General features: G+C 29.7%; 2 protein-coding genes across 4 annotated transcripts; one reads left to right on the top strand and one right to left on the bottom strand.

Annotated features, from left to right (window-relative positions):
• The first annotated feature begins 6,969 nt into the window (after positions 1 to 6,969).
• On the top strand, positions 6,970 to 9,461 carry LOC114184213 (peptidyl-prolyl cis-trans isomerase, chloroplastic). Its single transcript, XM_028071496.1, is given in 8 exon segments — positions 6,970 to 7,132; positions 7,367 to 7,558; positions 8,039 to 8,108; positions 8,111 to 8,179; positions 8,292 to 8,380; positions 8,520 to 8,574; positions 8,703 to 8,788; positions 9,100 to 9,461. Coding segments are annotated over 8 exon segments (777 nt in total). The 5' UTR covers positions 6,970 to 7,072; the 3' UTR covers positions 9,256 to 9,461.
• LOC114184192 (uncharacterized protein C24B11.05) lies at positions 9,400 to 12,142 on the bottom strand. 3 transcript variants are annotated; one of them, XM_028071485.1, is made up of 9 exons: positions 12,053 to 12,142; positions 11,761 to 11,886; positions 11,371 to 11,439; positions 10,914 to 10,979; positions 10,726 to 10,823; positions 10,530 to 10,655; positions 10,182 to 10,451; positions 9,838 to 9,903; positions 9,400 to 9,732 (listed from the first exon to the last, which is right to left on the bottom strand). In XM_028071485.1, the coding sequence occupies exons 3-9, from the start codon at positions 11,420 to 11,422 to the stop codon at positions 9,583 to 9,585; spliced, it is 828 nt and encodes a 275-aa protein (XP_027927286.1). In that variant the 5' UTR covers positions 11,423 to 11,439; positions 11,761 to 11,886; positions 12,053 to 12,142; the 3' UTR covers positions 9,400 to 9,582. The 3 variants fall into 3 exon arrangements, with proteins under 3 accessions (XP_027927286.1, XP_027927270.1, XP_027927278.1); XM_028071469.1 differs by having other exon boundaries at positions 11,797 to 11,886; positions 12,053 to 12,141; XM_028071477.1 differs by having other exon boundaries at positions 11,797 to 11,886; positions 12,001 to 12,116.
• Positions 12,143 to 13,661: the final 1,519 nt, after the last annotated feature.

Below are 13,661 nucleotides of genomic sequence, written 5' to 3'. Positions count from 1 at the left end.
CTCTTTCACTTTCCTTTTCCTCACCTAAACCATAAATTAACTATTAATGCCTCATAAAAACTTATCATCTTCTAACATATTCTACATCATCCTTTAATCACAATTCATTATTAATATTATTTTTAAACCAGTAGTCTGAAACTATTTTAGAATACCTCATAAATATAATCTTTTCTTTTCATCACACATACAAGGTTTAAATATGTTACTGGTGGGGTGGGTATGATATAGTCATTTATTACTTTAGTTTTTAATTTCATTTTAATATGTTAGTCCCTCAAAATTTAATTTCCACTGGTTTAATGCTTTTATCAAAGTTTTGTAGTTAGATAATAAAATGATATATAGAACATGACATTCCAATACATGACATGACCCGTGTGCCACAGAAATGTAACATTTCCTACGTAATGTATTTAAAGACAAAAAATTATATTTAAAGACGATAGAAATTATTTTGCTATAAAATTATATTTACAAAAAATATTTTATTGTTTTATATTATGCTTTTGAAATGTTATTTCGTGTATACACAAAAGTATTTTGAAAAATATATAATTTATAAGTTTTTTTATTTATTTAATACCAAATTTCGAAACAATTAAAAATGTTGATGTGGTTAACTTAATTGAATATTTTTGATTTCACAGAATATATAATTAAAATTATTAAGTTACCTTAAAATATAATTGTTAGGAGAATAATAACATTGAAAAAGACTTAGTAGATTATTTTTGCTTTGTATGTATATTGAAATTTGTATTTTTTTATTTAATGAAATTAATAACATTATATAAATTATTCACTCTTGAAAAAACATTTTTATGCAAAAATGACACTGTATTTTAGAAATATAATTAAAATAATAGGGATTAATCTGTAAAATAGTTCATACTAAATAGGTCGTTTATATTTTTAATGTAATTATTTATTTTATTGTGATTTTTATGATATAAAATTGGATTGTCTTTCTCATTCTCATTCTGATATAAAACTTTATATTATAGATTTGAATGTTGAGATATGTCTTCAAGTAATGATATTTACAATAATATATGAAGAGGTTTTTCTCTTTTTATCCATGTTTCATAATATTAATTATATCTTTTATAATATAATTATTTATTATTTTTTAAAAAAATTAATGGTTACTTTTATTTATTTTTTATAAAAAAAATTTCTTTTTATTATTTATCAACAATTAATTTTTCTATTTATTTCACTTTACTTTTAACATTTCATTTCATTTTTAATAAATATAAATTTATTTTATATATTAACTTAATAACATTACATTATTATAACAATATATAAAGAGGATTTCTTCTTTTGTATTCACGTTTCATAATACCAATTCTACTTTTTATAATATAATTATTTATTAATTTTTTAAAATGAATGGTTATTTTTATCTATTTTCTATAAAATTATTTTTTTTTATTCATCAACAATTAATTTTTCTATTCATTTCACTTTATTTTTAATATCTCATTTCATTTTTAATAAATATAAATTTATTTTATATATTAACTTAATAACATTACACTATTATCATCTATTAAAAATACTATCATTTATAATATTTAAAAATTGCGTAGCGCATATGTGTATGCTATAATTGCATGATGTTATATATATATTAACGACAAACAAAGATTAAAAACTAACTTAATAAAATGATCACTGACACATTTAAGTTTACTTACAAACTTATAAATATTATGTTATTATTAGTGATCATTTTAAAGCAAATAATTTTTAGCCGAAGACGCATATATTGAGAATATATAAAATTATTATCCCGTCACAAATATTGATATTGCCATGTATGAATGTATGACAAGTATGTTCATTTTTAACAAATACATTAACAGTGATAAGTATTTTTATTAACTAAAACAATATTTTGTTTACACAGATAATACTAAACTTGGAAAAACAAATGTCGACATATTCATTCTAAAATCAACTAAGTTTATAATATATTTTTTTTTTCAAAAATAAACGCATTAATTATATATTACAACTCGCACATTTTAATAATTAATCGAAAATAAATGCATTAATTCTATATGACAACTCGCACATTTTTAATAATTAATTGCATTTACTAATACGCGAGCATGACTGCTGATAATGTTATAATAGTCATATTTATAAGTTTAAGAGCGATTAAAAGATAGATATATCATTCTCTTTATATATCTTTTTCCTTTCAAATTATATGAAATTGATGTAACATGTTTGTTTTTATCGAAGAGTGCGTATATAAGTTTTTTTCTTTCAGAAAAAAAACTTTAATGTAATAACAAAAAATACACTTGATTTTGTAAAATAAAAAGTTGTTTTTTTATCCATAGATACTCTGTAACTTGATGGAAAACTAAGAAAAACTTTTTTGTGTGTGATTAAAAAGATATAACATATAAAATAAATTGTTGTTGGTAGGGATTTGGTTTGACTATGAGAAATAAGACTCAAACATGGAGGGTCTCTTTCATTGCGTTTCGAATGGTTTGGGAGGTAAATTTAATACAAACTTTCAATAAAACAATATTACAAGTTTATATATAATTTTTATTGAAAAATCTGATTTATTACTTTTAAATCACAAATTTTGTATTAAATTATTGCTAGTTTTTTGTATAATTTAATACAAACTTTAATTAATATACAATATACATAATTTCCTCCAAATGATTGCTAGTTTTTGGTGCCATTGAAGTCAATAAATTAGCTATGCCCATCATCACTCTCATCAATGAAATTGGATGGGTGGGAATCAAGTGGGACATACCCAACAATTTTTTAACGTCGCTTTTATTTTGTTATATTCTTTCAAAACACTTTTTATTATATGAAAATAAATAATTTCTTTTACACATTTACAAAATATATAATATACCAAATAATATTTTTCTTATTTATTTATCTGACCACTTAAGCATCAATCTTTGAAAAAAAATCACTAAACTTGTAGTGAAAATAAATGTGTAGGTGTGGTATTTTTCAATGTTTGACATAATAGGAGAATAGTTTCCTAATTGCAGACATGAACCAATCAATCCGAAAAACTTTGAAAACAAAATGCAATGATACTCTTAATTTTCTATCTCTTTGACTTGTGGCTTCATATAATTGAGAATGCATTTTCTGCTCCAGGATCTTTAGATCTTCTTTCTCTTATACCAAATTTAAAATATTTCTTTCCATTATTTCAAAATTTCGCCAATTACACAATTTGTGGTTAAATTCTTTACCCTACCACTGTTCCTCATTAATTGTAAGGCCCCAATGTTGGGGTTACGTTTTTGTCTCACTTGTGAGGTGAAAACAAAAAAGTCTTCAAGTTGCAAACTCATAATAACCGTGTAAGCTTTTTCCTTTCGCATGTTTTCTTTTCAAATCACAATTTTAGCTACAGTTTTTCTTTTTGTTGAAATTGTTAAATAAACAGAGTATTTTATATTTTAGGTTAAATATGAAACACTATGATTTAAGCATATTTTTGAGAAGGGGCATTTGGATAAACATAATTGGTGTGACGACCAAAATGTAGCAGAAGAGGATTGAATGTAATGGGTGGAGATTTGGCACTACTCCAACACTGTCATCATTGAGTTTGGTGCAGTTTGAAATCCAATAAATACTACTGTTACAGTTGTGAAACAGAAAAAAAATAATAATAACGAGAATTTAATAATACTCGCTCTCTCATTTAGACTGTCAATTTGTATCCATTTTTAAAAAAATATCAAATGATATGTTTTAATTAATTCATTTTAACATAAAATTATTAACACCGTTGTGAAATAGAAAAAAAAAATAGAGAATTAAATAAAAAGTGACGCAAAACTGATTCCCACGAGCATAGGCACCAACTTCTCCACGATCACTACTAACCAAACCCACTATGAAGCACTGTGCAGTGACGATGGATGACCCAAACTCAGTGGCTATCATTTCAAACCTTTTCTTATTATTATAAAACATTCAACACAAAACACATATCTGACTTCACGTTTCGCTTGGGAAAAAACTGCACTTTAATGCCTCCAATAATTATTTGATTACCAGGAAAATTAAAATAAAAAAAAAGAAGGATTACACTTTAATCCCTTCAAGAATTATTTGACTAACAGGGAAATTAAAAAAAGAAAAACAAAAAATAAAACTGCAGTTTAATCCCTCCTAGAATTATCCGAAATATTATTGTTAGAAATTTAAGTGTGAGTCTAAGTCCCACATTAATTATAAATGAGAAAGTAGAACATCATACAAAGATTAAAGCTCATAAATTAATTATCTTAAGATTTTGAGTTAAAAATGATATGTCAGTAAATGATTAAGCTTAGGTCTCATTACTGTTATATTTTTCAACGTTACCCTCTCTAAAAATCTATCAATTATTTGACATAATATCTATTTTAAGGCCTACACAAAAATGATTTTTGCGTAAACAAAGTCAACGCTCTGTGAAAAATAATGAGGTAAAGGGAAAAGACAATGAGAGTACATTCTGTCTCAAGTGAATTTGGTCTTATCTTTTAGTGAAATTTTAAGAAACATTGTCTTAAAAAAAGTAGGACCTGCTTGATTTTTTATTGCTGCGACTTTTAAACGTATAATAAATATTTTGTGAGGAACGGGTGTTGAAGTTTATTTTAAAGTCTGAACGAATACACTAATTAAAGCTGTTGGATGAAACAATGTACGTCACTGATCCAACCAGGTTTCAACTTTCATTTATTTGTTTTATGCGAAACATGACATGTAATGGATGCTATGTTACGTGTGAGACAAACGTTTTTAATACACCCAACAAACCCTTTAATTCTCATTATTTTGTTAAAAAAATTTGGAGGGTCAACTATTTTTAGTACTTAAATTTTGATTTAAAAATTAAAATTCGTCTTTGTTTCATTCAAAAAATTTATATATTTTGGTCATTAAATTTTAAAAATAAATTAATATAGTTATTTTAACATAATTATATTAATTTTTTTTAACTGTCCATACATCTTTTAAAAAATATTGAATCGAAAATATGTCAAACAGTGTAAATAACTTTATTATTAACATGAAATATGCTTAATATGTAAAATTAAAATTAACATAATTAGGTTACAAAAAATATTTTTATTTATTTTTTAACTTAGAGACCAAAATAGATCAAAGTTTCGAAAAGGAACGATTTCCAATTTTTAATCGAAGTATAAGACTAAAAATATATTTTTAAACTGTGTTAAACTTATATCAGGAATATTAAAGGCATGTTGATTTTTTACACTCGATCATCATATATATATATATATATATATATATATATATATATATATATTCCTTATTACATTTGTCTTTTATTAGGGTTAATCAACATAATTCCGCATCATTATGTATCCACACTTGGTACAAGATAGTCAATTTTATTGTCAATGTGAATCCAACAACATTTTGGTTGCATTACGCACATGTTTTCCTTTTTAGACGGATTTAAATTGACGGTGGAACTTAAAATTTTTTAGTTTATTTTTTTTATCAAAAGTTTTATTGTGTATTTATTAGTAGGTGGTCCTTTCTATGTTTGAAAAATTATTATTATTATTATTATTATTATTATATATATGTATGTATATGCGTAAATACGGTGAAAAATCACAACTTTTTGTGAGCTGTGTCACATGGATATCCTTGGTATACCATTTTCATCCATTTAGGGTTTACCTTTTTTTTCTTTTTTTTCAATTCTAGTAATGTTTATAAAATTGTGCTCCCCTGCAGAGGAAAGTTCGTCAAAAACGATGTTAGATTGTTAGAATATAGAAAGTTGAAAATATGTATTTTGTTTTTGAGAAAGAAGACTATGGAGAATGAATTGCACTCCATTCTAGATGTTGAACCATTAATAACAAAAAGAAAAGACTTAATTAAAAAAAAAAAAACTATTAAAAGACCTAACAACTAGGACCAATAACTTTCAAGTACCCGTTAAATACTTGACATAATTTTTTTTAAAATAAATTAAATATCTTAACTGACTTTTTCATTTAACTTAACATCTATATAAAACTTTCTTTCTTCTGTATTAATCAATGTAAAAGCAGACACGTTTTCTGGGAGGAGTTTTTTGTTCTGGAGCTCTAACAGAAGCACTGTTTGTATTCAAAGCCTGGCCCATTTTATGGGCTGAAATTCTTTTTTATTGTTTTTGGTGAAAGCCCAAATATAAAATCTGGTTTAGAATGGACCACAAAAAGAAAAATAAGAATTATGCATATTTAAATTATTTGCTGATTATTTCTTTTGTCCGTTAATCATTCCGACATTTTAAATTCACAAATGGTGGCTGAGAAATCAAGGTGAGTGCAGCTGATGATAAGACCAGCACCAGCAAGCAAAACAATAATTATACTTATTATTAATATCATATCTTATATAATTAATAAAATCAAAGTGTCATAATTGTATAGAAAACTAGAAAGATTTTTTGGTTTAAAATACTATATAATAGTAGTGGAATTCGTATATAGACTATAGTCAAAAGAAATTATTCAAACCCAACACCGTTGACGAAAATTTACAATCCACTCTATAAAAACATCTAAAATGTTTTTTTTTTTGTAAATTTTAGTAAAATTGGAGACTATTAAACATAAACATAAACATGCCCTTCCTTTTATCTTCCATTTCATTATGTAAAACAAAAAACTAATGTTATACTCTTATTTCTATTAATCCCTCAATATCTCTTCTAGACTGTTCGTAAAAAAATCTGAAGGCAAGCATGCCTATTATTTGTTTTATTAGTTTCCCCCTTTTTTTATTAGATATTAGAATACAGAACATATTAGATGTAAACGATTAAATACACACTTAAAAGATAATTAATTTAATTGACAAAATATTATTTTTAAAATAAAAAAAAATATGCTTTAAAATGTAAAACTGCATATACTTTCAGTTTTTTCTTTACATATAAAATGGTACACATCCTTATAACCCTTTTATCTCTTTGGGTCTTGTTCTTCAATATCAACACCGCTCAGCACAGCAAGGGAAGGTTCGAGTGAGTATGGCGTCTTCATTATCAGCTCAATTTGTTCACTGTCAGAACTCACTTCCACGGGCTCAGGTCTCTTCTGCTTCCTTTCTCCTTCTCTTTATCCTTCAATAATACTAACAATTATCAAGAATGCGTTACCGTTAAGTGCACCGTTTTGACTTTCCCTTTTGGAAGCACCCAAATCGCTTTTGTTCGATGTAATGTATGAAAGAGATTATTTTTCACACCTTTGCCTATTAGGGGTTTTGGATTGCAAAGGTGTCAACTGTTAACAGTGATGGAAGTTTGCTACCATTTTTTCAGGGTAATTTGAGCCGAGATGTGTCAAAGGTTCAAAGGCCACGTGTGGTCTGTTGCGTTACAGGGTCACAGCTTGGTTACGGTAAAGCATTGGCATCTAGGTCGCACTATGCCTTGAGGTTCCCTGTGAGGCAACAATCTGGAGCAAGGTCAATTAGATACCGGAGCATGACATGTGTCAACGCCACAGACAATGTAAGTTTCTAATTTGAAATTTCTGGTTTGGGATTGTGTTTACTGAAAGAATAACTATGATTATTACAAGACAGTGGAGAAGCTAAAGGATAAAACCTTCAGGGTCTCTTAAACTTTACTCTCTGTTCCACTGGACGTCCTTACAAGACTGAAAAGAACATGGTTTTCACACTTTCTTTACAAATTTTTGAAAATAGCAAACCAAGTGAAAACAAAACAAGGTGGTATTTGTAATTATCAAAAATAGAAAATAGAAGGAGAAAACATTTTCTTAACCAAGTAGACCCTGAATAGTTTTTAAAATTTAGATCTTTTGTTGATCGAATTATCATTCAGTATTTGGATTTGTGATTGTTCATACTCACGACGCCATGTTTGGAATCATATTCAATGGTTTAATGTAAAAAAGTCTGGACAATGCTCAATATTATCTTCTGCTGTGATTAACGTGATTTTCTTGCATGCTTTTGTTTTCTTTAGGCTATTGAGCTTCAAGCCAAGGTGACAACTAAGTGTTTCTTTGACGTGGAAGTTGGCGGTGAGGCTATTGGTGGATTGTTTTGGGTCTATTTGGAGATGATGTTCCCAAAACAGCTGAAAACTTCCGTGCTTTGTGCACAGGCAAGCAATCAAGTTTTTCTGCAGCATTTTTCTTGCTGCCGTTGGATTTCTTCTCTGAAATGGATTGTGTAACTTTGAATTTTATATATCAAGCTAAATAATCTTTTAACAGGTGAGAAAGGATATGGTTACAAAGGAAGCTCCTTCCATCGTATAATCAAAGATTTCATGATTCAGGGAGGAGACTTTACGGAAGGAAATGTGAGCTCTACTTTTTGTTTGTATGCCTGCATATATGTAGTGATGAGTGCGTTTACTTTCCAACTGACATGCCATGTATATGCATCAAAGAGGCTACTGAGTTTTATTCTCGCTTACATTGTGCTTTTATTTGCTGCAGGGAACTGGTGGAATTAGTATCTATGGTCCAAGTTTCAAAGATGAGAGTTTTGCCTGTATGTCTCTCTATTCTGGCTGGATAGTAATATTTAATTATAAATTTTTAATAGTGATTGCCTGATTGGTATTTAAAATTCAGTTTAATTAGTCTGCTTACATTTCTAGTTTCAACACTTTCTTGCAGTGAAGCATACGGGTCCTGGAGTTCTAAGCATGGCAAATGCTGGTCCTAACACCAATGGTAGTCAATTTTTCATTTGCACTGTAAAGGTGAGAGACATGTACTGCCCCTCCTGATTATTTCAAGTTAATGATAGATAAACTTCAATAAAAGTAAACTCAAAATCAAGCGTAACATCAATATCCACTGAGTGGTTGTTCATTGGAAAAGCCTCACTAGTCACTAGGGAATGTATTTATCAAGTCTTTTTCCTGATCTAAGATATGTTTTCTTCACAGATCTGGACCATTTCGTTGTGGTGTTATTTATCGTATTCAGTACTGAATTATTAAACTAAAATGCATGAATCTTTAAATTGTTGAATTTTATAAAATATTAACTGTCTTTATTTTTTATGCAGACTCCATGGCTAGACAATCGTCACGTTGTTTTTGGACATGTCATTGATGGCATGGATGTTGTGAGAACACTTGAATCCCAGGAGACGAGTAGGTTAGATGCCCCTCGGAAGCCTTGCAGAATTGTTAATTGCGGAGAACTGCCTATAGAGGGCTGATCCTTACCCGGAATTCCTTTACTTTCATCTGATTTTGAGTTCATTTCCCAATGCTCTGATTATCCCTTATTAGTCATGTTAATGGGTTTGGATTGTCATTAGCTGCTGCCTAATTACCCATATTTTGTATGGCAAGACTCGTGCTTAATCTTTAGAACAATAATATTCTCATTTCCATTTCTTTATGCTATTGTTATTTGGGTTTACATCACATGCTCCCAACAACATGATTTACATTTTTAAGCATCACTATTAGTGGGGAGCCAACTGCTATGCACCATGGTTGGGATTGATAGATAGTAAAAATTTGCTTGTTCAAAGCAAAATCTATGCAAGGACCATGGTTTCAACTGCTTGAGATTGGATCATTTGCTGTTGATCTCCCTCAGCTTCCCATATCTCGGGTAATGCTTCTTTGATGTTATGAATGCTGTTCAGTGCATGGTCAGCTCCTGGCACCAAATCTGAGCGTCCCACCTGCCGCCAAAGTGGTAACTTGAGTTAGATATGTGCATAAATCATATAGCTATTCGATTTCTAAAATTTCCCAAGAGGAATCATGAATAATAAATTATAGCTTACAATAACCGTGTTAAGTCCAGCAGCTTTCCCACTTGCAATGTTTCTAGCACTGTCATCAAAAAACAACTGCATAGGATGGAAAAGAGAGAACAACAAATAACTATAGTAAGATGATTCCAAGACTAAATGGCCAAACTCTATAAATATAAATAAACACAAAGGCATAATTTCCATGCGTCACTTAGTTTATATAGTGTGTTTGCTTTTTTTGTTAAAACGTGCATCCGTCAATAATTTCATGTCATATAGGTTAAAATGACGCAGAAGCGACATGTAAATGCTTAAGTGATGCATGCTTATTTCTACACTATATGCTACACAAAACACATGTAATTTGATTGTACCGTTTTCCTTGGGTCTACATTTGCAATCTGAATGGCAGCTTCAATGGCTTCAACAGAGGGTTTGCAGAGGATTTGTGTCTTGTTAAAGCATCCACTCTCTACCTGGTTACAACCTTCTTTGTTCAACGAGTTACCCCATGCTAGCACGGGATTATCTGTGTGATCAGGAGGATTAAGCGTTTCAAAGCATATGACACTGTCAAAACATTCGATCAAGCCCAATCTGTTGAGCACTTGGTGTGCATGAGCTTCATCTGCATTGGTGAATATCTGAGATGACCATTTCCTAGTTAGAATTATACGGAATGCTCTCCGCTGAACAGACTAATATATAATATTTACACATACTATTTTACGCTGAGGCATGGAAAGCAGAAGGTTCCTTAACACTGGATCTGGCTTCAGTTTCCAGTATGGTAGTGTTCCATGCACGTAGGCATGAAATTCATCATTATCAAACTCATAGCCAAAGGCCTGAAATTGATACTCTAGTAAGGAAAGAACGATGAAGAGGAAACCGAGAAAAATGGTGATATTTCTCTACCTTTAGTCCTGCCATAGTTGTCCCATATTCCTTGTAGAAGTCCAGGCAAATCTTTGGTACTTCACTTTCCTCCATATGCAAGTGTTTTAACATGTACTCTGTAAACAATATTGGTTTGATTAAGGTACATATTTTGCATATTATCTTGACACTAGAGGTATTGTAATTTTCATGGTTAGTGTTTGTACCTTCTATGTTCTTCCGACATGCCAAATTGAGACCTGAGCTCAATGGGTAGAGAGTATCGTCCATATCTGTGGAAAAGTTGGAGCCATACATAAATAACACTTCCCGTTTTCCTTTAAAATTGTAAGAGGGAAATAATAGCTTGTTTGTCTCTCCGAAACTCCTCTTCTTAAATTTTCTCTTTCCAATTTATGCAGGAGAAAAACGCACTGTCACTATCCAATGTATTAAACTTTCCCTTCTTTCTTTTTCTCTCAAAATCAAATAAAATTCATCCAAATCTTGAGTTATCATTCCACACTTTCGCGTCCCTACTCTTTGTTTGATTATATCATTACCATCATAATGTTTACAGAGCTTACAAAAATTCAAAAAATAGTAAATTCACGTGCAGTTTCGTTAAATTGTACAGCTCGGGAAACATGTAAGAGCGCAGTAGTAGAGTAGCATCATTCATACCGAAAAGCAAGCAATCATACTTGAATCCAACAATCCCGCAAGAAGCATCCATCTCAAACAAATTATAATCTGCATCAACATGCAATAAATGTGTCAATTCCAATGTTCACAAAAACCCTGCTCACTAAACCATAATATGTGTGGAAATCCATTGAGAAGTAAGAAATTAAGTATGGCATGCAGAAGCAGCAACTGTTAACATCTCAGTAAACATGAAAAAATATATATGGGAGTGGATCGAAAAGCGTTAATATTATATTTTCCTTTTGCCATTTAAATTTGAAATGCAAATACATCACTTCCGGTAACTTGATGGTTTCAGTTTAAGTGAGATCGATCATAAAGGTAAACGAAACATACAAAAACAAACAAGTTTCAGAACAAGGTTACCAGAGGTGTTATAGTGTATATGTACTGAAGACTTACTTGGTTAACCAATGAAGAAGATGAAGTGAGTATATAGAGGTATATATATGATCCAAACCTCAATTTCTAGCTCAGTATAACAGGTTCCACCTAAATATAAAAACAAGAGCCTATAGTGAGTTATTTAATGTGGTCGGATACTGATAAACATCAATCATGGATGTGAACCGCATAATGAAAAAAATAATTATGAAGGCTACGCACAGGAGGAGAATCAAGGACAAGACATTAATTAGAGAACAGAATAAGAAAGTACAATAATTCGCAAAGAAACGAAACAACACTTGTGCTGTGGTGTGTTTGAAGGTAGCAGGAACAATTAATTAGGTAGTAGCACACTCACGTGAATCTATTTATACGAGAGCATGCGTGCATGAAGTTGTAGAAAGACCCGCCACCAAGTGAGAATGTGCGAGGTGACGATAAAGGGTGGAATTTTTTGCACCACTTGTAATTTTGTTGCTCTCATTCATCAAGTCCATAACTTTCAACTTAGGACTCAGTATTTTTTAATTATGATAAATATATGGTCCAATGCATGTGGCCCATGTGTGTGCTACCTCATCAAAAGCACAGTTAGGCAGCAATCAATCTTCTCCATTTATGCATATAAATTTTGTCACACGAATAGGATAATCTTTTTCTTCTTTGGATGTAGAGATGGGTGATGAAGATGAGGTTTATTCCTTTTCATGAGGAATATTATAAGCATCAACGTTGTTTTCTGTAACCCTAAGAAGCATATCAACCTCACAGTGTTTTTTACTTTATGCCTTTTGCAACCAAATCAGATACCGAAACTCCTGAGGAATTGTCCAAATGCGTGGAATTTTTCTTTCTCTTTTCTTACTTTTGTATGTACTTTCCTTCATAGACAGTTATCCACACAGAACAAATACTAAATAAAAACCCTTTTTTTTTCAATGAAAATTCAAATTTTAGTTGACTCCCTTGTAAAGATTATTCTCTTATGGAATATCTGGTTTCTGTCAGTTAAAACCTTCCGTATTTTAAGCTTATAGTTGAGTACATAAAATATGAAGATTTATAACAATGTCCAATCACTTTCAATTAAATGAAATACTTTAAAAGCAAATTGCTGATAAAAAAACCATTAAGAGAAAATTAGTAACACAGATATTATTTAAAATTGAAGTTAATGATGAATAAGTTTCCTTTTCACAATTCATCCCAAAGTACATTACTTACTAGAGAGTGTAAGATATTCGTTGATTCCCACTTAGAAGGAAAAAGAGGCTTAGGTAACATCCCATTCGTTGTGTTTTATGTATCGAGCTTAGCCAGTGATTGAGCCACACATTTTGTTCCTAAGAGCACTGACAAAAAAGATAATCTTAGGCCAAGAAAATTTGTAGCAACTGATATGAACAAAAGAAGTCTACAAGAACAACAAAACAAAAACCAAATTTTATGTAAATTATAAGAAATATTATAGTTAAAACACTTACTATATAGATAATTGACTAACATTTTTATGCTGTAGATTAGCGGTTATTTTTATTTCATCTAATGTTTAAAAAAGAGTTAGTCGTTCTTTGAATACTAAGATTTTGTCAAGATATAAAGATCACCAAAATGTATTAGTGTATTTGAATAAGACAGGTTATAGAGTTGATGGTGCTTGTAAATAAGGTTAGTCTTAGATTTTCCAAAATTAAGAGTAGATTCCATATAGATATAATAGAATAAATTAGATCTATAACTCGTTATTTTAGCTAGATGAATTCTATTTGAACTTTTTTTCAATAAAATTGGATTAAATTTAATTGAATCCACTTTGTCAATTAAATTAAATTTAGGAAGATCGAATAAATATATAAGATTATTAGGTCTATTAGATTTGG

Source organism: Vigna unguiculata, chromosome 1 (assembly GCF_004118075.2).
Source record: "Vigna unguiculata cultivar IT97K-499-35 chromosome 1, ASM411807v1, whole genome shotgun sequence".
NCBI lineage: Eukaryota > Viridiplantae > Streptophyta > Magnoliopsida > Fabales > Fabaceae > Vigna > Vigna unguiculata.
Note: the sequence above shows the minus strand (reverse complement) of the source record. Positions and strands in the feature narration are given on the sequence as shown.

Coding starts and splice junctions, on each gene's coding strand:
- LOC114184192 (XM_028071485.1), bottom strand. CDS start 11,422: ATGGATGCTTCTTGCGGGATTGTTGGATTCAAGTATGATTGCTTGCTT. Junction 10,980..11,370: donor GTATGATTGCTTGCTTTTCG/GTATGAATGATG, acceptor ACTTTTCCACAG/ATATGGACGATACTCTCTAC. Junction 9,904..10,181: donor ATGTAGACCCAAGGAAAACG/GTACAATCAAAT, acceptor CATCCTATGCAG/TTGTTTTTTGATGACAGTGC.